The sequence below is a fragment of the Bos taurus genome, chromosome 15 (genome assembly GCF_002263795.3).
Source record: "Bos taurus isolate L1 Dominette 01449 registration number 42190680 breed Hereford chromosome 15, ARS-UCD2.0, whole genome shotgun sequence".
In the NCBI taxonomy this organism is placed as follows: domain Eukaryota; kingdom Metazoa; phylum Chordata; class Mammalia; order Artiodactyla; family Bovidae; genus Bos; species Bos taurus.
Window position 1 is genome coordinate 41,063,940 of NC_037342.1, and position 27,887 is coordinate 41,091,826.

Consider the following 27,887-nt stretch of genomic DNA (forward strand, 5'->3'; position numbering starts at 1 on the left):
GGCAGCCAGCGCGGGCACGGGTGGAGGCTCTGGAGCGTCCCTGGAGGGCGGGGGCCAGGGACGGCCAGCAGGTGGGGCCCCGGGCCGGACTCCGCCCCACGCACCCTCCTCGTTGGTCCGCGACCGCCCAGCCCCGGCCCCTCTTCCGAGCCCGAGCGCGATTGGTGGCGCCGCTTGTCGCTCGGAGGGGGCCGGGCCGCTGGGCTCCGCGGTTCTCCCTGCCGCTGCCGCCGCCGCCGTCCTTCCAGCAGCGCGGGCGGGTCGGACCGCCAAGGCAATCGGCGCCCGGCGATGGGAAGCGGCGCGGCCGCGGATCCAGGCTGTGGCAAAGTTTTCCAGACGCTAATATCAAGGCGCGCGGCTGCCGACCACCCGTGACTGCTCCGAGAAGGGCTCGGAGATTTTTAATTTGGAAAAATAATCCACCTCATTTCCTTTGTCAAGCTCTCTCTCAAAGGCGGCCAGCGGCGGGAGCTCCAAACTTGGGCACAGCGGCTCCACTGCCAGCGGTCCGGGCTTTGGAGACCGTCGGGACTCAGGTGCTCCGGCGCCCGGCTGCCGCGGGCGTCCGAGGGGGTGTGATCGCGGGGGAGTCCCGGGTGCGCAGAGACAAGGGGCCCCCGGGAGCTCTATATGGAGGAGAGAGCCCAGAATGGTGTGCACCAGGAAGACCAAAACTTTGGTGTCCACTTGCGTGATCCTGAGCGGCATGACCAACATCATATGTCTGCTCTACGTGGGCTGGGTCACCAACTACATCGCCAGCGTGTATGTGCGGGGGCAGGAGCCGGCGCCCGACAAGAAGCTGGAGGAAGACAAAGGGGACACCCTGAAGATTATTGAACGGCTGGATCACCTGGAGAATGTCATAAAGCAGCATATCCAAGGTACGGGCGCCCGGGGAAACTTGGGCAGCCCACGGGGCCGGGGAGTGCCCAGAGCCGTGCGCGGTGCGCCGAGGCTGGTGGGCATCTCTCGAGTGACTGCGGGGCTCTGAGGCCGCAGACGCTTGGCGGGGCTGCGTGTATGTTCTTGCCTGAGTACGGGACCCTCAGTGTCGGCGGCTGTGCGCGCTTCTCCAGGGCACACGTGTATGCGCGGGGCTCCACGCGCGGGTGTGTGCAGCTCGCTGGCGGTATGGGGGCGCGCTGCGCACGTGTCCCAGTGTGCGTGGGACTACCGGCTAGTTGCTCGAGGGCTCTCGGGGTCGCACACAGGTCCGGTTCAGAGTGTGGGTACGTGTGAATGTTGGTGTGTGTACAAGGGAGCGCTCAAAGGCAATCGAGCTCATTTGGCTACTGTTGGGCCTATGGGGAGAAGCGTGAGAGGCCCAAGTCGTTGCCATTTAGGACCTACAGGCTGCGGGACGAGCCAGAGCTGGGAAGACTGCACGGCCCTAGTCCCAGCCCGGCTGTGAGCGGCCCATAGGCAATTGGGTGTGCAGAGGTATCTGTGGCTAGGAGTGCTGTCTGAACCTTAGCGGTCTCCACCCACACCACAGCCCGCGGGTCCAAGACCCTCTCCAGGAGCAGGTGTTGGCGCGGTGAAGAAGCATGGGCTCCTGGAGCTCTGTCCACTGCGGTGGCGCCTCCGCCCAGGACTGGGAGAACCCGCCCTGGGCTGCCAGCGAAGGCCATTCCCTCCGGTAGCTCCACTCCCAGGCCCAGGGAGTGGCTGGGGCAGAGCAAACAGATTCGCGCGGGCTAGGTCTGGAGTCAGGCTGAGCCGGGAGATTGCGCTCCAGGCCAGGGCTGGGGTCAAGGGAAGGATGGGGTACCGAGCACTCTCCCCAGGCGACCCTGTCCGATGAGCTGTCAGAGGCAGCAGATAGAGAGCTCCGGCTGGGCACCACAGGTCAGAGTGTGCACACACATGCCCGTCTCTCACGTTCACATTTCTTTTTTCTTTGCTTCTGTTCGCCCTGTTTTCTACCAGGCTTGTCAGCTTTTTAAGGGCAGGACAGCGCCAGCAGAGCCTAGTTCACCTGTCAACCAGGCAGACTTTGGCACGTATCTGGTTGACTGTTTCTCTCCCAGGAGCACTCTCATTTGTTTACACATGGTTGTCAGAATCCAGCCTTGCATCTGCTGCCCCTGCCATGGTGGGGACAGCTGCTCTCTACATTTGGTTTGCTTCCCGGTATGTACAAAAGTTCCTTCCCAGGGGGGAGGTTCAGGTGAGTGCAGGAGAGGTATACATATCCATGGTGCTTCCTGACTGACTGATGACTTTAAAACAAGTTCATGGCTCTGACGCCTCTGCTTCGCAACTCTCCTTGGTACCTGCCACTGGGCTTGCATAGCAGACCAATTTATCTCTCTGATGTGCCTGTTGCTGTGTTTCTTACTTGTTCTTTTCCTTCCTGTGGGTCCAGATTGACAATTAGTCAGCAGTAGAAGTACAGTGTTTGCCCCAGGGTGATTCATAATGTTCCCAGAGGGATGCAGACCATACCTTACTTTGACATTTCTAGTTTGCCCACAGATTTTAAGAGATTTTCATTCACAGATTCTGTGTGTGTGTGTGTGTGTGTGTGTTCATGTTTCTGGAAAATGATCCTCTTGTGCTTTCCAGTCTGGTCAGGGAGGAGGTGAGCAAGATACTACATTGGGAAGCAGTGAGGAGATCTTGGGGTCATGGGCTCATCCCAGAGGGCACCTCTGTCATGTTGAATGTGGACCGTATCATGTGATTTATAAGACTCTACATGCAAATGAGCGCGGTGTGGAAGCTGAAAGGAGCCTTTGTGTTTTTGCTCCCAGGAAACCTTATAGCTATGCCTTGTTTGAAACTTTCAAATGTATACCTGAAAAAATTGAAAGGGGAAGAAAAAAAGAGGGTGCATTATCCTTAAAACGCATGGTGATCCAGCTCTCTTGTGTATGTGCAATGACTGTATTATGAGTCCTGTGGATATTCAGAAAAGGCCAGATTCTCAGCTGGAGAGGTAGAAGCCACAGTGCACAGTCGGGTGGGGAAGGGCCAGTGACTTAGCAAAGACTGGCCATGAGGCAGGGGGAGGCACAGGATGCTTGGCTGTTGTGCCATGATGGTGTTGCCAGAACTAGTGACAGCACCCCCAGTGATGCTGGAGCCGTCCTTCAGCAAGTAGTTGGGGGAATTTAAAGTAAAATTTGGCTTGCCTGGCGGCCCAGCTGGTAAAGAATCTGCCTGCAATGCAGGAGACCCAGGTTCAATCCCTGGGTCAGGAAGATCCCTTGGAGAAGGGAATGGCTACCCAGTCCAGTATTCTTGCCTGGAGAAGTCCATGGACAGAGGTGCTGGGTGGGCTAGGGATTTATCTTACTTATGTAAGGGGCCTATGGTGTTTGGGACTGGCCAAATGCCACTTTCTGAAGGCAGAGGGTGGGAAAGGAAAAGATCAGAGGCTTGTCCTTGATGATATGGGCCATTTACATGTATTCCACTGCCGAGTTTCCTCTAGTTAGTAGGGAGGGCCTTTTGAGCAAACCAGTTTACTCTGCTAAGCTCAGGGGGAATAGGGATAATAATAATAGTTAGTAGCTAAAAATTATATAGCACCAGCTGTGTGCCAGGCATTATTTAAGTACTTTATGTATGTTGACATTTAATTCTCCTCCCTCTATGAGGTAAGTATGTAAGCTCCGTTTTACGTATGGAGAGCTTATATAATTTGTCTAAGGTACAGAGATTTAAACCAAGCTCATGTTGCTTCAGGACCTGTGTTCTTAACCACATGCTGCTACTGCTAAGTCGCTTCAGTCATGTCTGACTCTGTGTGACCCCATAGATGGCAGCCTACCAGGCTCCCCCGTCCCTGAGATTCTCCAGGCAAGAACACTGGAGTGGGTTGCCATTTCCTTCTCCAATGCGTGAAACTGAAAAGTGAAAGTGAAGTTGCTCAGTCGTGTCCGACTCTTTGAGACCTCATGGACTGCAGCCCACCAGGCTCCTCCATCCATGGGATATTCCAGGCAAGAGTACTGGAGTGGGGTGCCATTGCCTTGCTATCTCTTAAGAGGGCCAGCGAGTCACAGGGGCAGCAGGGCTCTCCTAGAGTCCCTGGATGGTGGGAGTGGGTGTCGGAGTTGGAGACCTCAGAGGGTGGCCGAGGGATGATGGAGTCATAGCCTTTCCACTTGGAGACTCTTCCATAGTTAAACTCAGGAAGCTCTGGGTTTGTTTCACACCAAAAGGCAGAGGTTACATTCACACAAGAAGTGTTTGTGGAACACCCAGGACAGTTCCTGGCACATTCTTCAGAGAGTGTGTGTTGGATGGCTGAGCACATGAATGAATGAGCACACAGTGCGGTGGCAAGGGCACTGGTTAGTCATTAGTAAAGCATTTCCATTCTCAAATGACTATGTTTTGCTTTGGAGCCTTGCACAGGCTCCTCTTTGCTTTGGAAGGAAAGTTGTCCTGGAAGCTGCAAATGTCACAAAATGTTCTACTGGATGTTCCATAGGACTTGCAATTAGAAGAGGCTTTGGAGCGTCACCCCGGAGCTACGTTCTAGTCATGACTGAAAAGTTTATTTTCCTCTTGGGGGTTGCAGTGATATTTCATTTTAATTTGTTTTCTGATTGAATGATTTAATTAGATGGTGTTTGGGAATCTCTTGGGAATGTAAATTGCAGTTTTGATCATTATTTTTTAACCAGATAGATGGTAAATGAGAGGGTGGATAACTCCGGATTTTAAAAATAGCATCCTGATGGGTTGGAAACACAAAGCAAGTGTTCGTACAGGTCTGGTCTTGGAGGGTGCCATTGCCTTCTCCGGTCTTGGAGGAGAAAGATGGAATTGCTGGAGGTGGTGCAGTGGGTTAAGTACAGAGTGTGAAGGACCCTGGAGTGTTGGAGAGCTTAGGAAATGGACATGTGGGTTCACGTCTTACTGTGGAAGTCGAGCAGAAACCCATACAGCCTTTCTTTTTTCTTGGTTAGCATCTTTCTTGAATATAAAAACGAGTGAGCCAACATTAAATAAAATATTTTAAAATGTATAAAATTCCTCTAATTCATTCTAATCTAACACAACTATTTTGTATTTTGACATTGCCTTCTAGCTTTGTCCATCTGGCTCCATATTTAAAAATGCAGGTGTAGTCGTGGTTTACATGTAATTTTATATTCTGCTTTTCTCAGTTTGCTTTTTGTTAGAAGCACTTTTTCAATATTTGGTACATAGTTTATTGATTTTGTTGTTGTTGTTCAGTTGCCCAGTGGTGTCTGACTCTTTGCGACCCCATGGACTGCAGCAAGCCAGGCCTCTCTGTCCCTCACCATCTCCTCAAGTTTGCCCAAGTTCATGTCCATTGCATGGGTGATGCCCTCTTCTTTTTCTGCCCTCAATCTTTCCCAGCATCAGGGACTTTTCCAATGAGTCAGCTGTTCGCATCAGATGACCAAAATACTGGAGTTTCAACTTCAGCATCAGTCCTTCCAACGAGTATTCAGAGTTGATTTCTCTTATTGATTTAGTCCTTATTTATTGGAGGCCTGGTATGTGCCAGGTGCCACACTGAGTGGTGACTTTGGGTACAGTGGTGAATCCAGACGCTCCTGGTCCCTGTTGCAGTGAACGCGTTTTTGAAGGATGATAGTATACCTCTTCGGAGAAGGCAATGGCACCCCACTCCAGTACTCTTGCTTGGAAAATCCCATGGACGGAGGAGCCTGGTGGGCTGCAGTCCATGGGATCGAGAAGAGTTGGACATGACTGAGCGACTTCATTTTCACTCTTCACTCTCATGCATTGGAGAAGGAAATGGCAGCCCACTCCAGTGTTCTTGCCTGGAGAATCTCAGGGGCGGGGGAGCCTGGTGGGCTGCCGTCTCTGGGGTCGCACAGAGTCAGACACGACTGAAGCGACTTAGCAGCGGCAGCAGCAGCAGTATACCTCTTCTTCAACACAGTTTGGGTTTGAGTTAGCTAGTTTACTGAAAACCTGATTAAAGAAGAAACTAAAACAAAATATCACATACATGCATTAAGTATTTTGTTTTACTGTGCATTCATTTCTCAGCTTTTTGATGGAAGGCCAAGGCTTTATCTTTGGTTTGGATCTGTTAAAGAAAACAGAACTAGAAATCTGACTTTGTAAACAGCTTCTTCATGGAATAAGCCACTCCCATAAAGTGCAGTTTACAAAGTCTGATTTCTAGTTCTGTTTTCTTTAGCATTCACTGAGAACTTGAAGGTACTTATGAAGCAGTGTAGTGGCCCACATTTTTATTTGGTCTTTTGCAGTGACTTTGTTCATGAGTAATTTGACTGCTATTTATGTGATTAGTTCTATAAAGTCTTTCCAAAGCTTTAAATTAATTTTCTTAGAAATAACTCTAAATTTTTAACGATGATCTTCCATTGGTTATATAACATGTAATTAAGTTATGCCGTTACAATGACAAGTACCAAGATTCTAAACACATTTGGAAGCAAACCCAGTGTACTCTTGGTTGGCTTATAATGCCATTGTTAGCTGGAAATGTAAATGGGGTGAGGGAGAGAAATTGACACAGAGGGACAATCGCATCCTGGTTTGGTTTTGTTTTTCATGGAGAGAATGAAAACATGCTTAATCTGGAGAGGCAATTAACTGGAGAGTTCTTAAAGAGAGGGCTTCCCTGGTGGCTCAGCTGGTAAAGAATCCGCCTGTAATGTGGGACACTTGGGTTCAATCCCTGGGTTGGGAAGATCCCCTGGAGAAGGGAACAGCTACCCACTCCAGTATTCTGGCCTGGAGAATTCCATGGACTGTGTAGTCCATGGGGTTGCAAAGAGTCGGACAGGACTGAATGACTCTCACTTTCACTTTCTTTCTTAAAGAGAACTTTTACTGTATTTTTAGTGACTGTATAATATTCCACCATCAGTATACCGTTATTGATTTAACCCCTTGCCTATTATTGAACATTTTCTTTTCTATTATAACTAATCAGAAATAAACATCTTTACCTCACTGTGTTCTTCTTTGGAATGACTTTAATGATGCATTTCCACAAATGGGATTATTACTGACTCAAAAAATATGAACAATATTTATGAAAGATTGTTTTTCAAAAGGAAAATCTTTCTATACAGCCAATGGCAATATAATATTGTACCTGCTTCTCAGAGCCTGGCCAGCCTTGGGTGTTACCCTTCAACTTTTTCTGGGCAAATGTAACCACCATCAAATGTTCTATTCTTTTGCTTTGTACTTTCTTGATTACTGTAGAACTTAGCATCTTCTCCCGAGCCCTGTGTTTGCTTTAACTTTGTATTGGTGTCCTTTGCTGGTTTTTCTCTTGGGATATCAGTGTTTGCGATTTGTGTATTTTATGTATGTGTTTTATTTCCATATATCATTAATTGATGAAATTTATATCATGCCTGTATTCTATTTTATACACATAATTTTTGCTTTGCACATATGCTTTAGGGCAGTGATTCTCAAACTCTGTCCCCAGGAGCCCCAAGCTTCTAGAAGGTTTGATCTGGGACTTAAGAAATAGAAGGGTCAAGTGAGGTCTCTTTGATCCCTCCTTTCCTCATTCTCTCCCCTCTATGCAACCAATGCTGTTTCTCTTTCATCTGTCTTATATTTGGTTTTCTGTAAGATATTTCATTTTTTTTAAAGGACTCTGCTTTCTTTTTAAAAAGGGGTTGGAAATCACTATTTTGGAAGAAAAGGAAACATCAGACTTAGATTTCTTTGAGGGATGATGATAGCGTAAAGAATTTAAGAGAGTAAACAAATCTAAAATGAAATTGAATTCCTGGGTGGTATACTTGTAACATCTATTTACCCTTCTGAATACCATGATTAATAATGTATTACATTATATGACTAATTTCTAAATCCATTATCTTACTTCACTGAGTCAAGATCATCTGAACAATGGGAGAAATGGATTATTAAGTGCTTTTGTTTCCTAAAATTTTATTAGGCATATTATGTGCATATTAATGTACCGCTAACAGTAATCAATTCAGTAACAGTAGGTCGGTCACCAGGATTACAAACACATATATGGTTCCTAAAAATACGAAAATATCCAAGGCCCAGTTGTTGGGAGGGTTTTTTTTTTGTCCCCTTATAGCTTCTGGATGTTACTGAGAATTGGCTAATGTCCTTCTCATCTCATCCCTGACTTGGCAGGGTTGTAAAGAAGATATCATTTTGATGTTTGCAAAATGCTTGAAGATTACTTGAGGAAAGGGTGTCATTTAAAGAGTAAACTTATTTGTCCTTCGGAATGAACTGTGGCATGTGAAATTATAATAGTAACAGAGATTGATATTTTGAGAGAGTCCAATAGCAGAATGTAGAAGTTGAGCCCAATTATCTTTATGAATAGCCCAGGACCATATCTCCATGGAATAGAAAAACCTTGCCAAAGAATACGACTTTTTTTTACCATGGCCAAAGAATTTTCATTTTTATCCAGAAGTGTGTAGGCTGTAAAATAAATGAATTCCACATTCTTTCCCACTCACTTGACATAAATTGTTATTTGCCCTTGATAAGTAGGTTGATGTAGAGCCTCAAGGAGAATTCAGAATGAAATGTTGGAGAGCCACAGTTTGTTTTTCTGGTTTGTGAGGGCCTTGAAGGTCAGCTTCAGTTATTCGGATTTAGGTGGTCTGTGTTTTTTTAAAGCTGTTTGTGGGATCCAGAGCCAGTGCAGGGTTGCTGGAACATCTTCACTAGTGTCCTACAGGATTTCTGATGTCCCTTAACTTGGAAGTTGAACGGGCTACTGCTTTGATGTAGAGCTTGGGAGTCTCTTTAGGATTGTTGCCACTTTTCGTTGCTTGTGTTCTATTCTGGAGACTAGGACAGATAGGGTGCCTTGTGAGAGGCATATTGGAGGGCAGCCCAGATTGAGCTGATATTACACAGAAGGTCCTTTGTGGAAACACCAAACTGAGTATGAGTGATGAATGTAGCCAGAAGGCGCCAAGGTGGGATTTGGGGAGAGAGAGAGATGCTGGAAGGGCAGTCCATCACTGTGGCATGGGTACTTTGGTCGAGAGCAAGGGCCAGAGAGGTTTAGGTCCACTGGTTGATGGTCTCGATTCTGTAAATGGTGGATTGCACTTTTATGCTGACCTTGAAGGTCTCCCTAGGGCTGGAGTGCCTTGAATTTGCAAAGACTTGATAATTCCATTGTGCCTACAGTTGTTAACTTACCAAATTTCACTTTGCCTTCAGGGTCAGAGTGAGTGCCATTCCACAGGGCAACGCTTGAGCACAGGCGTTCTCCATGCTCCCCGCTCTTCACACACATGCCTTCGCATGCAGAGCACACACCCCAGGGCAGGGCCAGGACCACGCATGTCCCAACATGTTGCATTCATTCTCACTCCATCCCTTTCTCTCCCACACGAGAAAGCATATTAATATGCAAGAGAATGTGATAACCTTGACATGGCTTCAATTCATAGTTAATCATTCATATGCTTTGGTACTTAAATTATTGTTAATAACACATTACTGCAAACAGTTCCAATTTACAATATGTTGTGACAATGACTGGAAACAGCTGCTGTTCTGGAATCTTCGGTGTGAGTCTTTGTACTCTATGGACCCAGCTGAATGCGGCCCACTGGAGCTTTAAGCAAGAGGATTCCTGATAGTGTGAACACTAATGCTTTGGTAGTTTTTTCTGGCTACACAATTATAGATTAAAATATGTTGCTAGGACAGATCATCCCAGTCAGTAGGTATGTATTTCTGAGATGTAGTTCTCTTTCACTGCCCAACATTCAATTTTAGTTTTGTGAAGGTTTGCTTTTGGGAGATGAAGCTGCCCTTCGTGATGCCAGTGGAAAGCCTTCATGTCCAACTCTAATGAGAGTGACAGACTTCCTTTATGATGGTATTGCTGAAATGGTACTGGGGCTGCCAGACACACTTTGTTCCGCTGCGTTTGTTACCACTGTCCTCTCTGAGCTCACATAAACAGTGTTTGGAGAGATCCAGAGAAGTGACATTAGCACTCATCTCCTCGGGACACATAAGAGCAATGGAAAATGATGCCTGAAGAGCAGGCTAAGGCCAGCTCTTCGGCATGATTGGGTTCATTCCACCCATGTCCAGAGTTTAAGATTCAGGGTAGAGCACCTATTTGAGATGGTTAGGTGCTGCATCTATACTTAATTTTGTATTATTATTTTGTAAAATTTTTATTTACTTATTTATTTTTGGATGTTCTGGGTCTTTGTTGCTGTACATGGAATCTCTCTAGTTGCAGCAAGCAGGGGCTTCTCTTGTTGCGGAGCATGGGCTCTAGATAGGTGGGCTCAGTAGGATCAGGATGTGCACCACCTCCTCTTGTGGTACACAGTCTTAGTTGCTCGGAGGATCTTTCTGGACCAGGGATCAAACCTGTGTCCCCTGAATTGGCAGGTGGATTCTTAACCACTGGACCCATAGGGATGTTGCATCTTAAGTTCTGGTGCCTGATTTGGCTTCAGTGGTCTGACTTGCTTATCCATCTCTGTCCTATGGGGGCTTAGAGTTAAAAAGGCCACTGAGATCCTGCAGGAGAGGGAAGGCAGTTCAGCGACCAGGGCAAGATTTGAAACTTGGGCTAATAAGTGTCATGTTAGTGGTATATTAGGACTTAAGAGTACAAGATTGCTTGGGACAATGAATTTAAGAGTTAGAAAGCTAGGGAGAGATTTGAAGCTACAGAAATGCCAAATGAGAATGAAAGTTAAGGAGAGATTTGAAGTTACAGAAATGCCAAATGATAATCTTAGCCAAACCCTTGATTTATTTTAAGAGCAACAGGCATATAAAGAATTGAAGCTGGATGATATCAAAGGGAACAGAGGACGAGAACTACTCCTATGGGTCAGAGACTGGGCTGGTGCTGTCCATGCATGATCGCCTTTTAGCGTCACTGCATGGTGAGGGAGAGTTTGAGAGGCGAGAACATTGAGGCATAGAGACTTAGAGAGTTTGCCCAAGGTCACAGAGCTGCTAGGTGGTGGAGCCAGAAAGGGAAACTGTCTCCAGCATTTGTGCTCTCTCCAGAAGAGAACAGAAGATGACAGTCTCACAGAGGAGGGACTGGAAGATCATTTTATCAAAGATGGTTTTCAAATGTAAGCTTAGAGGCCTTAGGTCTAGCAGGAGACTGATGAAAAAGGGATCCAGGCAGGCGGCTTGCTTTATCCTCGTATAATTAAGGAACCTCGGAGTCGGGGTACTAGCATGGGAGACTCCAGAAAGCCCTTTCTCTGGAATCACTGTGAGCCCCCCAGGAACTTGGCCTCATAGGAAAAGCGGCGTGTGCTGGCTGCAGGCTGGACCTCATTCAGATTTCACATGTGACTTTCAAACTCCTATAATGCTTTCCTGTGCACTGGCGCAGCCAAGTGGCTCCTGGGGTGACCAACTAGCCCTGCTTGACTTCCCCTCTTTTTTAAAAAGTTTATTTATTTATCAGCCACACTGCATGGCATGCAGGATCTTAGTTCCCTGACCAGGGATCAAACCTGCACCGCCTGCAGTGGAAGTGTGAAATCTTAACCACTGGATTGCCTGGGAAGCCCAAGGACTTTCCCTTTTTTAAAACTGAAATTCCTGTGTCCGCGGAGGACCCTCAAACTTGGGAAAACCTGGAGAGTTGGTCATCCTCAGCTTCTCAAGCTGGTAAATTCTTTTCTTTTTTTTTCTTTTCAATGGTAACTCCTAGCATCATGGTAAAAATAGCTCTTCTGATTGCACCACGTCTGTGTCTTCTGCTCTCTGATCTTGAACGTTGACTTTGTCCAAGAGTGGTAGAAGGGATGGTGAGGGTCTGGCAGCCCCTGCCCCATTTGCTCTGCCCCCACAAGCTGCCTCCTCTCTTCTTTGTTATTCATTCTGCCTTAATACTCCCTGTTTTTTTTTTTTTTTTCAGCTGTCTGAGCCTCTCAGGATTTGGAAAGGAAAAAACAATTGCTGTAAAGGAAAGCTCTAATAAAGTGGTTTGGGCACAAAACATCAGCAGCTGTTTATTTGCCCAAAACAGTAGGAGTCCGTATTAATAACCTTGTGAGTTATATGCTGGGAAGTTAAAAGTAAGCAAAAATCTTACTTGAGACCCACAGATGTGACTTTATTCCTTTATTGAACTAATCTCTCTTCCTGTTTATGCTGGTGACATTTTCTATTATCCATGTGGAGGATCCTTTTTGATCTTCTGTTTCAGATTTATTTAGCTCTGCCTGGGTAGGGTCCCAGAGCAGAGAGGTTTTCTGGTTTCTCTTTATTGCAGTTATGATCTTTGGTGTTTATGTGGTTCCTGCCTCAAAGGATCTTGATGAGTGGGACAGGCTTTTTGTAATTAATCATCATCATATTTTTCTGAAGGGAGAGAAGGAGCCACCAAGTAATGGGAGGGGTGTTGGTAAGGCTGTAGACGTGCCTCACAGTTGGAGAAGCAGTCTTTTAACATTTCTAAATCTCACTTTAATAATAAACTGATCCTCTGATTTACTTTGCTTTTTAAAAAGAGTATATGGGAGGAAAGTATAACAGGCAAGAATTATGACGTATACTCTCCAAGACTATAATTGGGCCAGACTTTTAAAAAATTTTATTAGAACCTGAGGGCCCTCCCCAGTAGCTCAGTGGCAAAAACCAAAACCAAAACAACCCACCTACAATGCAGGAACCATAGGAGACGCAGGTTTGATCCCTGGGTTGGGAAGATCCCTGGAGGAGGCATGGCAACCCACTCCAGTATTCTTGCCTGGAGAATCCCCATGGACAGAAGAGACTGGTAGGCTACAGTCCATAGGGTTGCGAAAAGTAGGACACTACTGAAGCAACTTAGCATGCATGCATGAGGATTTATATTAGAAGGAGAATCCAAAGGAAAATAATGGAAGAAAATTTTATCAATGATTCAAAAATTAAAATAGAAGAACAAAGGAGAGGAGGGGTTGTAGAAATAGCTCTGAACTTGTCTAGAGAAGAAACTGGACGAGGAAGAGAATCAATATCTGTTGAGCACCTGTTATATGCTAAACGCTTTACATGTGAAAACTCATTTTAACTTTGTAAGTAACCCTGTGGGATTATGTTGTTACCCCCATTTTACAGATGAGGAAATCCAGTCTCAGTGACTGTAGTTAACTTGTCTAAGGCGATGCAGTTAGTAAGTTACCTCTCTCCAGCTCCTTAGTATGGAGCTAGGCACCCTCTTGTTTTTCTGCTCCAGTGATGCTAAGCAAGAGAAAATAGGATCACCCCTTTCTCTCAGTAGGAAGGTTGCAGGTGATACTAGAAGGATTCATGAGAGGAGCATGACCCTGAGGTAGGTCACCAAGCGACTGTTTTCTTAGTGCCCTTCCCTGGAGGTACAGGAGGTGGCCTGTGCCAGGGGTTGTCAGGCTGGAGTGCTGTGGAAGGCTAAGAGACTGAAGGCCTGGCTCTTCACACCCAGCAGTATCTCTGTTTCTAGGAGAAGACTTCAGTTCAGTTCAGTCGCTCAGTCATGTCCGACTCTTTGCGACCCCATGAACCACAGCACTCCAGGCCTCCCTGTTCATAACCAGCTCCTGAAGTCCACCCAAACCCATGTTCAGTGAGTCAGTGATGCCATCCAACCATCTCATCCTCTGTCGTCCCCTTCTCCTCCTGCCCTCAATCTTTCCCAGCATCAGGGTCTTTTCAAATGAGTCAGCTCTTTGCATCAGGTGGCCAAAGTATTGGAGTTTCAGCTTCAGCATCAGTCCTTCCAATGAACACCCAGGACTGATCTCCTTTAGGATGGACTGGTTGGATCTCCTTGCAGTCCAAGGGACTCTCAAGAGTCTTCTCCAACACCACAGTTCAAAAGCATCAATTCTTTGGCGCTCAGCTTTATTTAAAGTCCAACTCTCACATCCATACATGACCACTGGAAAAACCATAGCCTTGACTAGATGGACCTTTGTTGGCAAAGTAATGTCTCTGCTTTTCAATATGCTGTCTAGGTTGGTCATAACTTTCCTTCCAAGGAGTGTCTTTTAATTTCATGGTTGCAGTCACCATCTGCAGTGATTTTGGAGCCCAGAAAAATAAAATCAGCCACTGTTTCCACTCTTTCCCCATCTATTTCCCATGAAGTGATGGGACCGGATTCCATGATCATAGTTTTCTGAATGCTGAGCTTTAAGCCAACTTTTTCACTCTCCTCTTTCACTTTCATCAAGAGACTCTTTAGTTCTTCTTCACTTTCTGCCATAAGGGTGGTGTCATCTGCATATCTGAGGTTATTGACAATTTCTCCCAGCAATCTTGATTCCAGCTTGTACTTCCTTCAGCCCAGCATTTCTCATGATGTACTCTGCATATAAGTTAAATCAGCAGGGTGACAATATACAGCCTTGACGTACTCCTTTTCCTATTTGGAACCAGTCTGTTGATCCAAGTCCAGTTCTCATTGTTGCTTCCTGACCTGCATACAGGTTTCTCAAGAGGCTGGTCAGGTGGTCTGGTATTCCCATCTCTTTCAGAATTTTCCACAGTTTATTGTGATCCACACAGTCAAAGGCTTTGGCATAGTCAATAAAGCAGAAATAGATGTTTTTCTGGAACTCTCTTGCTTTTTCCATGATCCAGCGGTTGTTGGCAATTTGATCTCTGGTTCCTCTGCCTTTTCTAAAACCAGCTTGAACATCTGGAAGTTTGTGGTTCACGTATTGCTGAAGCCTGGCTTGGAGAATTTTGAGCATTACTTTACTAGCGTGTGAGATGAGTGCAATTGTGTGGTAGTTTGAGCATTCTTTGGCGTTGCCTTTCTTTGGGATTGGAATGAAAACTGACCTTTTGCAGTCCTGTGGCCACTGCTGAGTTTTCCAAATTTGCTGACATATTGAGTGCAGCACTTTCACAGCATCATCTTTCAGAGTTTGAAATAGCTCAACTGGAATTCCATCACTTCCACTAGCTTTGTTTGTAGTGATGCTTCCTAAGGCCTACTTGACTTCATGACTTAAGTGTGAACAAAACCATCTCCTCTGCTCATTCAGAGCAAAGCTTCACTGAAGTGTCTTCCAGGATCAGGGGATGGCGTCAAGTTGGGGGCCGTGAAGTGGAGCGTTGCATACAGAGGAAACTGCAGACATGTCCAGGTTTGTCCATAATTCCCATTTAATCAAGAAAGCAACATATCTGGGCTCAGGTGTATAGAATGTGGGCCCTAGTTCTGTGGGCAGGTGTTGGAGAGGGGCCCCAGATCTAGCACTAAGGCTTGGGGTGGAGGCTTGGGATGGTTGGAAGAAACTACTTCCAAGTTCCTGTTCCCCTCTCCTATGACTCAGAGTTTGACAGTGACCTGGGAGGTACTCCTACCTTCTGTTGGTCACGTGCTCAGATTCTTTCCTTTCTTCATCCAAATAGCTTTTATTAAGCACCTAGTAAGTGGTGGAGGTATGTCAGTGGGATGAAGACAGACGTATGAAGGGTTTGCAATGAAGTGAGATAGTCAGGTGCCTTCTGATAAAGAGAAGCTTGAAGAAAATTAGGTGTGAGGTCTGTCTGGGGTAACAGTTCCAGGTGGAGGAAACAACAGGTGTGCAAAGTCCGAGGTAGGAGTGGACCTGGTGTCTGTGGATTTGAGAACAGTGTGGCCAGGGCAGAGCGACTGTGGGAGAAAGGGGTAGGGGCTGAGGTCAGAGAGGGCCAGTCGGGGAGCAGGTTGTACTGGCCTTGGAGGACACTGTGGAAGAAATGTCCTGGGAGAAAGGGGGAGCCCTGGGAAGGGGTCGCAGAGGAGCCCAGCTTTTAAAGGCACCAATCCAGGCTTTTCTGTGGCTGCTTCTGAACACGCCTTATGGGCTTGACTCTGTGCCAGGCATGTCAGAAAATGATAAAATATGTAGGACACAGTCCTTTGCTTTGAAAATCTCATCGTCAGGCTAGGAAGACAACCCAAGAAACAGGTGATGATCTTTTGCAAACTAACAAAGGTAGTGAGGGTTAATACTGAATTCTCGAAGAGTGTGCTGGTAGAGCAGAATGGGGAGGAGCTGGGATTTAATGACACACCTTTGGAGAATGAGGAGGATTTAGAGGAGTGGAATAGAGAAGTTTAGGAGAGGGCAAGTTCAGGCATTAAGTAAAACCAACAGTTACCTGGAAGAGGGAAACCGGAGTCTTGTGAATTGTGGCAAAGTATGTGCAGGCAGACAGTGGCTGGAATCAGCGTGGCCCTTTACAGACTGGGTGACCTTGGGCAAGGCTCTTCACTTCCCTGTGCCTCAGTTTCCCCAGCTATGGAAATGAGGATGACTGCTCCTTAAACCCTGTAGGATTGTTGTGCTGATTAAGAGTTGAAATTAATTGAGGTGCTGATTAAATGCAGGACTGGACAGCACCCCACCCTGCCTATCACTTGGTGGGCATGTGGTGGGGAGCACGTTCTTTCCTTCAGTCTTCCATTTTCCCTCTTCCTTTCGTTCCCACCACCTTTTCCTCTTGGAGCTGGCATAGAAAATACGGTCAGGGATACATTTTCTGGTTGTAACACCCAGACTATCAACCTTGATCCCTGTTACAGTGCAGCTGACAGGATGAGTGTGTTAGGACTTCCCCAGTTAAGGCCAGCCTGGGATGGTTCAGCTTTTGAACTGTGGTGTTGGAGAAGACTCTTGAGAGTCCCTTGGACTGCAAGGAGATCCAACCAGTCCATCCTAAAGGAGATCAGTCCTGGGTGTTCATTGGAAGGACTGATGCTGAAGCTGAAACTCCAATACTTTGGCCACCTGATGCAAAGAGCTGACTCATTTGAAAAGACCCTGATGCTGGGAAAGATTGAGGGCAGGAGGAGAAGGGGACGACAGAGGATGAGATGGTTGGATGGCATCACTGACTCAATGGACATGGGTTTGGGTGGACTCCAGGAGTTGGTGATGGACAGGGAGGCCTGGAGTGCTGCAATTCATGGGGTCGCAAAGAGTCGGACACAAGTGAGCGACTAACTGAACTGAACTGAGATGGTTCAGAAGTGAGGTTAGAGGGGAGCCCAGCCTCACACTGTGACATTTGGACACCTGGAGTGTTTCAGTTTGATTTGACTGTTGCCTGGTAATCTTTAAGCCCGCAGGCCTGGGACCTGCCCTCATTTGTAGAGAAATATTTGTTTTGTAAAATAAAGCCCACTTGGCATCACAGTGGTCCGGGGACAATGTTAGGAATGCACTGTTTGTAGAAACCTGGTGGGAGAGTTATGCAAGGTATCCTGTTACCTGGTCCAGAATCTCTTTTCCTCAAATCCCTGGTAGTGGAAGAGCCTCCTGGAGGAGAGAAGTGTTTTCTTCCATCTCAACCCACCTCCCAACAGAATTGGAGCTGCAACAGCCTGTCTTCCTGCTGGGGGGAATTTGATTTAACACAAAGCAACGTGACTTATAATTTCAATTGCAGGCAGGAAGGTATGATTTAAGACAATTGTCAGGAAGATTCAATTTAATCTTTTCTTTCTTTCTTCTCTACAAAATGTGCATTTTGTTGCATGATCTAATTTTAATATACATTCTTTACAACTCAAAGATAGATGTAGTTTCATATTGAGAAGGTGCATTCTACATTTTTTTAAAAAAAGTACTTATCTATTTAAAGTCCTTTTTGAAAGAGATCCCTTACTAGTGACAGAAAACAGAGGGATGGTTTTGCTTTTTTACTAGAGAGAATTGAAGTAAATCATTATGAAACTTCCTGGACAATAAACCATTTCTTGATTAGTGGGAATTTTTTTTGATCACTTAAGAGTAGGGGATAAGAATTGCCTTAACAAAACAATTAAAATATTTCTTTTATGTACCTAAAACTATACAATTGTGAATGTTTTTCAACAACAGCTAGTTGTTTGTTTTCTTTTTTTTTTTTTATTTCAGCAAACAGCATATGTATTTTTTGGTTTGTAATTACTTTAGAAGTACAGAAATTATGCATTGATTTTTATAAATCAAAAATTAAATCTTATTTCACTCTGGTCACTATTAGAAACAAAGTATTGTGTGATGCAGCTCTGTGTAGCCCCTTCCCTCTTTCTTCACCTATTAAACAAAAAAGTTGAGCTGTCCAACTTTGGCAGTTCCCAAGTCATGTCAACTGTGAAGGCTGTTGTCTGAAGGCTCTTTATTGAGATTCAGAGTATGCTAGAACCAGAAGGTACAAGAGGACCCTCACCCTCAAACTTTGTGCTGAGGGATGCACGACCCAGAGCAACTTGGTGACTGCCCTGAGGATCCTCCCCTTGGTGCCAGAGATTCTGGGATGGGGGTGGAGAGGTCCTGAGTCAGTTCTAGAAAATTCCCCTCTATATCCTGTTACTCCCTTCAACATGAGAAGAAACTTCCGCAGTGAGAAGTAACCCTTTGTTGTGTATTCTCAGATGAAGTCGGGTGCTCCAGGGACAGAGGATGGGCAGACTTCTTTCTATGAGGTGAGGCTGGAGGGGCCCTGTCTGGGTCCTTGGGGCCTGCACCCCAGCACCTGGGATCCTGTCCAGGACTGGGGACACAGCACTTGGAGCAGAACCTGTGTTCAGGTCCCGCAGCACATGGCAGCTCCTGGTGGTGCAGTCTTTATATCAGGAGCAGGCCTTTCAAACCTGCACAGTGGTGCAGATGGAGAAGGGGCAGAGATTTTGCGCCAAGGACAGGAAAAGAGAAAAAAATCAACAATTATCAGGCACTGACTAGTTGTTTGGTTGGTACTGTTAATCTTTGTACTATTAGGATTTCATCCTTAAAATCATATCCTAGCCCCATTTTACAGGTGAGAAAGTTGTACTATACACTGACTGTTCATCTGCTTTCCCATTAGACTGTAAGTTCCCTAAGAGTGGAGACAGAGTCCTATTTTTTTCCATTTTTCTGTGTTTCACTGGAAACTACATGCCAGTAGGGCGTATGCTGCTGCTAAGTCACTTCAGTCGTGTCTGACTCTGTGCGACCTCATAGATGGCAGTCCACCAGGCTCCGCTGTCCCTGGGATTCTCCAGGCAAGAACACTGGAGCGGGTTGCCATTTCCTTCTCCAATGCATGAAAGTGAAAACTGAAAGTGAAGTCACTCAGTCGTGTTCGACTCTTAGCTACCCCATGGACTGCAGCCTACCAGGCTCCTCCATCCATGGGATTTTCCAGGCAAGAGTACTGGAGTGGGGTGCCATTGCCTTCTATAGTTGGGTTAATTAGGAATTTGTTGAGTGACTAAATGAATAAATAAGCAGACCTGCCTAAACCCACTTAGTAAGAGGATTCACACCCAGGTCTCTGGCTTCAGAGTCATCTGGAAGGGAAGCCAGGGGCCCAAAGAGCTGATTCTTGTCCCTCCAGGCTTGGGGGTGGCTTCTGTGAGGATGTCTCACGCTGTGCCCGCCTTCTTGATCAGCGACAGGAAGACATGCAGTCCTGGGGCCTCTCTCATGGCCTCTCTTGGCTTACACTGCTGTTTCAAGGTTTAATTAAAGGGACGCCATGGCTCTATGTGTGTGTGTGTGTGTGTGTGTGTGTGTGTGTGTGTGTGTGTAAAATGTGCTTTCCTCCACGGAGATCTCCCAGGAACCAGCTTGTGAGAAAAGCCTGGAGCCTTCAAGGGACCCACGATGTCTTTATTGTAATGAAGCTGTCACTTGTGGCCACTTTCAAAAGAAAGCAATCCCGTGGGTACCAAAGAGGAAGAGTAAACCGCACCAAAAGCGGAGAATGACTCCAGAAAAGATGCAGCTGAACAGGATGTCTATGTTTCAGGAGGAGAGATGAGGTTGAGATCATTTAAATGGATACCTGGTGAGTCAATTGGAAGGAGAAAGTATAGCTTAATTTCCAAGAAAGAATAAAGAACTCCTCCGGGCCCCGGAGCTAAGAGAAAGTTAGCTTTTGGCTTCTGGCTGGACTCGGTCTCCTCTCTGCCCTGAGGCCTCTGTGAGAGCCACACCCTTTCAGGGTGTCTCGGGTGGTGGTGGTGAATTGCGATCTGACCTTTCACACTCAGAAGGCTCATGGACTGTGAGAGGAGGAAGGACTCTCAGAGAATGACTCCCGAGTCAGGAGAGGGAGAGGGTTTCCCTTCCTGCTCTGTTGAAATTCCTTGGGCATCACAGGCAGGAGCTGGTGCAAAAAGCAGGGCTGGGCAGCCCAGACCTCCTGGGCCCCCGGGTGCCACCTGGGAAATCACCCACCCATGGGTGCAGGTCTTCAGAGTGGCCCAGCACAGCTTCTCCCATCCTCCCCAGTTGGTACAGCCATGACATGGTCACAGGAAGAAGTTTCTTCTCAGACTCTGCCCACCAGGACAGAGCAGCCCATTGGCAGGAGCTAAGGATTACTACAATTTTTCTTTTCCTATTATTCCCTGATATTTTCAATTTGAGAAGAGTCATTTAAGCAGTAGGGTGGAAGAGGGCATAGTAGACATAGGGGAAAAATTGAAAATGTCATTTAAAAATGACTATTCCATTCTTCTTATACCTCAATAGACAGATGGCTGCCTCACCTTTTGCCTGTGGCCATGAGCAAATAGCCCAATGGGTGAGCTGAGGAGAGCAGTGATTTTGTTTTTCTTTTCATTTCAAACAGATTGTATAGCCCTTGGGGTGTGGGGGACCAGTGGAATGAAGCTCTGAGCTGGGAAACTAATTATGCCTCCCTGCATGGCTGAGCTAGTTAATACCAAACTGTCATTGAGGTTGATTCTTCCCTGGGGCAGAAAAGCTTCCCAAATTCCTTATCAATTTCTCTTTGCCTTGAGAGCAGAGGTCTTTTGGTCTTTGCCAGTTTGCAAAAACAGGAGCAAAATCCAGGAAGCTTCTCAAAGCTCTGAAATGGCAGTTTGCGTTCTGGTCCTAAACGTCTCTTTCTGATACGCAGCAGCCCTGCCTCTTTCAGCTCAGACAAGGTGCTAAGGTTTGAAGTCAGACAGATGTGGCTCAAATCCTGGTATGGGCAGTCATCGGTGTGACGTTGCCCAGAGTATCCAGGACTGGAAACAGATTGCTTGTCTGCTCTGTCCCTCCCTCTCCCTAGCAACATGAGCTCAGTGACGGGTAACCTGAAATTGTAGGCCTGCCTCACTTTGTTGATCCTAGAACTGAGACCCAGCCAGGTGCATGATATGGTCACCACCTGTCAGTGGAGCTCACACAAGACCAAGGGTGACCAGAAATTCATAGTGCTTTTAAATGGATTTTTAACTTACTTATCAAGCCCATACATATCATTGAAAAATGGTTAAATATATTGTTGTTTTTGTCCAGTTGTCCAGTTGCCCAGTTGTGTCGACTCTTCTCGACCCCACGGGCTGCAGCACGCCGGGCCTCCCCGTCCCTCACCGCCACCTGTAGTTTGCTCAAGTTCGTGTCCTTATTCACACTATAGGTAAGAAACTGGCTATGAATTGCAATCACTCTGACTCCAGTACTTTCTGTCCCCCTTTCCCCTGATCTGGAAATCTGCAGTCCACAGTCCTGGCAGTCCCTGGCTAGCCACACGTCTCAAATAGCAGTCGGTCCAATAAAATCTGTGGGTCTTTTTAAGGATAGAAAAAAATGGCTTTAAATATTGGGTAGAACATTTAAAAGTACAGCCTTTGTGATAACATGAAGATCATAAATATTCAGTTTGTGCACAATCTCAAGCAATTAGGCAGATGCATATTTCCAGGGAGGGTATGTTACCCTGATGGCTGAGGGGGTTGGGACTGTCTATCATTTTAAAACCAGATTTCCCTGGTGACTTCAGTCTGAATGGAGAATGAAGTCTCAGAGACAATCCTACTTCTTTCCCTCCCTTTGCCAGGCCGCATTCCTTTACCTACATCCATATTCCCATACTTCAGCTGAGAAATTTCGAAGTTCTGGGAGACAGAAAACTCTCCAGATTCTGTATGCTAAGGTGGTGACTAATTCAGAGTGGAAGCGAAACAGCTTGTTTCCAGCCTTGGAGGACTGGTGTTATGTAGCAAGACTTGGTCTTGGCTATTGAGTGTTAATTTGTGTGGAACCCAATTCTCTCTGTGTTGAATTCCCATTAGAATTAATTGATTGTCTTTTGGAGAACTACCAAACATAGATTGAGATCATTGATGGGAAGACACAATTTAGAAGTGTCCCCTTTCAAAGGAGACTTTGTATCAGCCAGGAATTCCTTCTAACTTCTAAAGAGAACAAGAGTTTTAGCAACTATATATCCCTAGGTTACCTGGGACAACTGAATTTCAAATATTCTGACCTATTAGCCCCAGAAACCATCTAAATGAATTGTAAATTCTACTATTTCCAAAGTTTACCTGCCTACATCAACTCCCCTACCTGGAAGCAGTACAAAGCCCTTGCCAGACCATATGTCCCTTATATTTAATTTAGAAAATATGGTCACAATGAAGTAAACAACACTGGTAAATGGAGCCAGCTGTTCCTAAATGGATCTTTTTTTAGTGCAAATCACATGGGGTTAGGAGAAGCACTTCAGGAATGGCAGTGTGAGGATCTCTGTGGAGCCTCTCCCCAGTGAAACAAACATAACTGGGGAAATTATTTTAAAAATTCCAACCATTTAAAGTCCCTGGAAGTTATTTTAAAGGCCCATGTCAAATGGAAAAACACTTATTCAAGAAAATGTACTAAATCTCAGTAGGTATAGCAACAATCTGTGGTATTTGAGCCACGACCTACTCTCCCCTTGAACACGAACTCAGTGAGACAGATCTCTTCTCTGTGCAGATGTGGATAAGAAGACAGGGCTCCCTTTCCCCTCCAGCTTCTACTCTAAGGCTACAGTTTCTCCCTAGGAGAGTCAAGCCACTGTATTTTTTATCACTCCCAATTTTGTGTTACAGAAGCTTTATTGCATGCAAGCCTGGCCAAGCAGTCTATGACTTTCTGCCATCCAGTCCCCATTTGTAGAGAGCAAGTTCTATCCTTGGCCACGAATACTGGGCCCTAATCATCCACACCCTAGTCCACACATAGGGTGAAGTTTCCATGCCAGGAGAGGCAATCCAAGATGAGCAGTGGTGCCATCCACCCTCGGTACACCGCTAAGGGAGCAGCGATGTCACCGAGAGAAGTGGACTGCCACTCCCACTCTTAGCTCCAGCGTTGTGGTACAGAGATCCTACCTGGGGGGAGAGGTGGGCTGTAAGAGCACAGAGTTCTGTAGCTGTCCAGTTTATTTGGAACAAAGTGTGAGGAATTTCAAGACAAAAAGCATTTGGTGAGTATTTAAGAGGAGGTTAGTAGCTCCATAATGGCGATGAGAGAGACAGCAGCCCAGCTAGACATTTTACAGAGAGAACCAGAGAATGAATTATCTGAGAAGAACCCTCTTGGGAGGGTTCTTCAAAGCAAGCTTTGAAGACTTGGCTCCAAGACAGGCCCTGCATAGGAGTCTGAACTTAAGTGGATCAGACTGTGGAGCAACTTATGCCTCAAAGTTCTGTTGAAAATAATAGAGCAATCAGATAGTAATTAGTGGAAGCTAACAGCTTGGTGTAATACCAATAGGGTAGTCCATCCGGAAGCTTAATAGGGAGAAAAGTAAAAGAGATAGTTAAAAAGAAAAAAACCAACCTAAGAAAACAACTGTCATCCCAAGAGATTAAATAGCGGGACTCACAGGGCTAAGGCGATGCACTCCAAGGACTCACATCATAGACTGCACACTGTGCAGCTAAAAGATGTGAACTACTCCATTTATGCCACTGAACAAATAAGCAAATAAGTAAACAAAAACGAGTCCTGGAGGGGAGGGCAGAGGTAATCGTCAGTGTTCGAAGAGGCTAACATGTATTATCTAAAATGTCTGGTTTTCAACAAAAATTTATAAGACAGCAAGGACAGAAGAACATGTAGCCCATAAAGAGGAAAAAAGCAGACAACAGAAATTATCTTTGAGGGTACCTGGATGTTGGAATTACCAGATGCAGACTTCAAAGCAGTTATTATAAATTTTTCCAAAGAACTAAAGAAAACATTGCTGAAATAATTAAAGTATAATGACAGCAGGACTTCCTTGGTAGCTCAGCTGGTAAAGAATCCACCTGCAGTGCAGGGGACTCCAGTTTGATTCCTGGGTCAGGAAGATCTGCTGGAGAAGGGATAGGCTACCCACTCCAGTATTCTTAAGCTTCCCTCATAGCTCAGATGGTAAAGAATCCACCTGCAGTGCGGGAGATCTGGGTTTGATCCTTGGGTTGGGAAGATCCCCTGGAGAAGGGCATGGCAACCCACTCCAGTATTCTTGCCTGGAGAATCCCTGTGGATGGAGGAGCCTGGGGGCTACTGTTCATTGTGTTGCAAAGATTCGGACACAAGTGAACGACTAAGCACTTGATGACGGCATCTTATCAATGGGGAATATAAATAAAGAGAAAAATTATGAAAAAGAACAAACTGGAAATTTTGGATTTGAAAATATGAAAAGTGAAATGAAAAGTTCACTAGAAACATTTAAAATTAGATTTGAGTTGACAAAAGAAAGTATCAGTATTAGCAAACTTGAAAATAGATCAATAGAGATTATGAAATCTGAAGAAAAGAGAAAAAATAATGAATAAAAATAGGCAGAGCCTTGGAGAAATGTGAAATACCATTAATAAAAAAAAAAAAACACCAATGGCATATTTAATGATAGAAAATGAAAAAATCTTGAAAGCAGTAGCAGAACAGAACTACTCGTCACCTATAAGAGAAACCCAGTACAATTAACAGGTGATTTCTCATTAGAAACAATGGTTAGAAAAATGGTACAGATGAACCTATTTCCAGGACAAGAGTAGAGACACAGAAGTAGAAAATGGAGATGTGGATACTGGGAGGGAAGGAGAAGGTGGGATGAACTGGGGGATTAAAATCGACTATATACACTACCATGTATAAATTCGATAGCTAGTGGGAACCTACTATAAAGAACAGGAAGCTCAGCTCAGTGTGCTCAGATCAGATCAGATCAGTCGCTCAGGCATGTCCGACTCTTTGTGACCCCATGAATCGCAGCACACCAGGCCTCCCTGTCCATCACCAACTCCCGGAGTTCACACAGACTCACGTCCATCGAGTCAGTGATGCCATCCAGCCATCTCATCCTCTGTCGTCCCCTTCTCCTCCTGCCCCCAATCCCTCCCAGCATCAGAGTCTTTTCCAATGAGTCAACTCTTCGCATGAGGTGGCCAAAGTACTGGAGTTTCAGCTTCAGCATCATTCCCTCCAAAGAAATCCCAGGGCTGATCTCCTTCAGAAAGGACTGGTTGGATCTCCTTGCAGTCCAAGGGACTCTCAAGAGCCTTCTCCAACACCACAGTTCAAAAGCATCAATTCTTTGGCGCTCAGCCTTCTTCACAGTCCAACTCTCAGATCCGTACATGACCACAGGAAAAACCATAGCCTTGACTAGACGAACCTTTGTTGGCAAGGTAATGTCTCTGCTTTTGAATATGCTATCTAGGTTGGTCATAACTTTCCTTCCAAGGAGTAAGCGTCTTTTAATTTCATGGCTGCAGTCACCATCTGCAGTGATTTTGGAGCCCAACAAAATAAAGTCTGACACTGTTTCCACTGTTTCCCCATCTATTTCCCATGAAGCGATGGGACCGGATGCCATGATGTTCGTTTTCTGAATGTTGAGCTTTAAGCCAACTTTTTCACTCTCCACTTTCACCTTCATCAAGAGGCTTTTGAGTTCCTCTTCACTTTCTGCCATAAGGGTGGTGTCATCTGCATATCTGAGGTTATTGATATTTCTCCCGGCAATCTTGATTCCGGCTTGTGTTTCTTCCAGTCCAGCGTTTCTCATGATGTACTCTGCATAGAAGTTAAATAAGCAGGGTGACAATATACAGCCTTGACGAACTCCTTTTCCTATTTGGAACCAGTCTGTTGTTCCATGTCCAGTTCTAACTGTTACTTCCTGACCTGCATACAAATTTCTCAAGAGGCAGATCAGGTGGTCTGGTATTCCCATCTCTTTCAGAATTTTCCACAGTTTATTGTGATCCACACAGTCAAAGACTTTGGCATAGTCAATAAAAGCAGAAATAGATGTTTTTCTGGAACTCTCTTGCTTTTTCCATGATCCAGCGGATGTTGGCAATTTGATCTCTGGTTCCTCTGCCTTTTCTAAAACCAGCTTCAACATCAGGAAGTTCACGGTTCACGTATTGCTGAAGCCTGGCTTGGAGAATTTTGAGCATTACTTTACTAGCGTATGAGATGAGTGCAATTGTGTGGTAGTTTGAGCATTCTTTGGCGTTGCCTTTCTTTGGGATTGGAATGAAAACTGACCTTTTGCAGTCCTGTGGCCACTGCTGAGTTTTCCAAATTTGCTGGCGTATTGAGTGCAGCACTTTCACAGCATCATCTTTCAGGACTTGAAATAGCTCAACTGGAATTCCATCACCTCCACTAGCTTTGTTTGTAGTGATGCTTTCTAAGGCCCACTTGACTTCACATTCCAGGATGTCTGGCTCTATGTGCTATGATGACCTAAACGGATGGGATGCAGGTGGGGTTGGAGAGAGGTCTAAGAGGGAGGGGATATATGCACACATATATGTATCAGATATGTGTGTGTGTGTGTGTGTGTGTGTGTATATATATATATATATATATATGATTCACTTCATGTACAGCACAGAAACCAACATACCACTATAAAACAATTATACTCCAATTATTTTTTTAAAGAAATGATGGTGGCTAAGAATCTTATATATAGCAAAACTATTCTTCAAAAATGAAGCTTAAATAAAGAGATTGCCAGGTAAACAAAACTGAGAGATTTTGTTACCATGAGATCCACTTTACAAGAAGTACTAAAGGATTTCCTTCAGGTTCAGTGCAAGTGACAACAGACAAATCTGAATTCATTTAAAAAACTAAAAAGTGCCGCTAAATGTAATTATAAGGACAGTTGTAAAATACAGTATAATTCCATATTTATTCTTCCTTTTTCTCTTAACTGATTTAAAAAGGAATTGCATAAACAATATACAGTATATAATTGCATTGACTATAACATATGGAAATGTAATATGTTTGATGATAAGCACAGAAGAGGAACAAAAATAGAAAGGATGGACCAGATCTATAAGTAGTAAAATGTCTGTATTTCACTAGAATTAAGTTAATGAACTTGAATGGACTAAAATGTATAATGTAAGCCCCAGATCAATCACCAAGAAAATAGCCTAAGAAATAGAGTTAAATTAAAATATTCTGGAAATTAAAATAGTCTGCAAGAAAATATTCACTTAATGAACAAAAAAGCATTAGAAGAAGAATAGAGGAACATGGTTCCTCCAGGGAACCAGGGTAGGAACTTTTGGGGAAAGAGCCCTTTGTTTGGCTGGAGGGACATTTTAGCCTCAGAGCAGTCACAGTGGTGGAAAAGACGTATGGCTCAGGATTATCCAGAAAATTCATCCCATTTCCCTGTAGGAGCAACACGTCAATATGTTTTTGTCTGCTGAAAAATGTATGGGAAACATCTTTGATTTTTTTTTCTTTTGTAACCGTACATATAATTTCTTAGCATTTTACTTCTGGGAATTGATTAAAGCTTTTCTGTCTCTTTAGAGCCATTAAATAGAAAAATGTCTGCAGGAGAGCGATTGACAGTGTTTCTAGGTACTTGCTTAGAGAAATAGGAGGCTTTGTAACTGCTTGAAAAGTTTGTTCTGACGTGTGCCAAACATATGAATAGCTAATGTTTATCGAGTATTTATTATGCGTCAGGTACCATGTCAAGTGCTAAATATGAATTATCTCACTTTATTTTCACAGCAACAGTCTGAGATAGGGAGATATTATTATCTCCCTTTCCTGATAAAATTGAGGTGCACAAATATTAAATCATGTATCCACAATAACACTGTTAGCACTCTATGTGAAAGGGATTGGTTGTGCATGTGGTTTGACAACAGTTCTGAA

General features: G+C 45.0%; 1 protein-coding gene across 2 annotated transcripts in view; it reads left to right on the forward strand.

The window, feature by feature from the left end:
• The first annotated feature begins 235 nt into the window (after positions 1-235).
• GALNT18 (polypeptide N-acetylgalactosaminyltransferase 18) overlaps positions 236-27,887 on the forward strand; it is a 355,816-nt gene continuing 328,164 nt past the window's right edge. The window contains exon 1 of one of the 2 annotated variants that reach the window (XM_024975529.2): positions 236-887. In XM_024975529.2, the coding sequence (XP_024831297.1) occupies positions 653-887 (235 nt within the window). In that variant the 5' untranslated portion in view covers positions 236-652. 2 annotated transcript variants of the gene reach the window in all.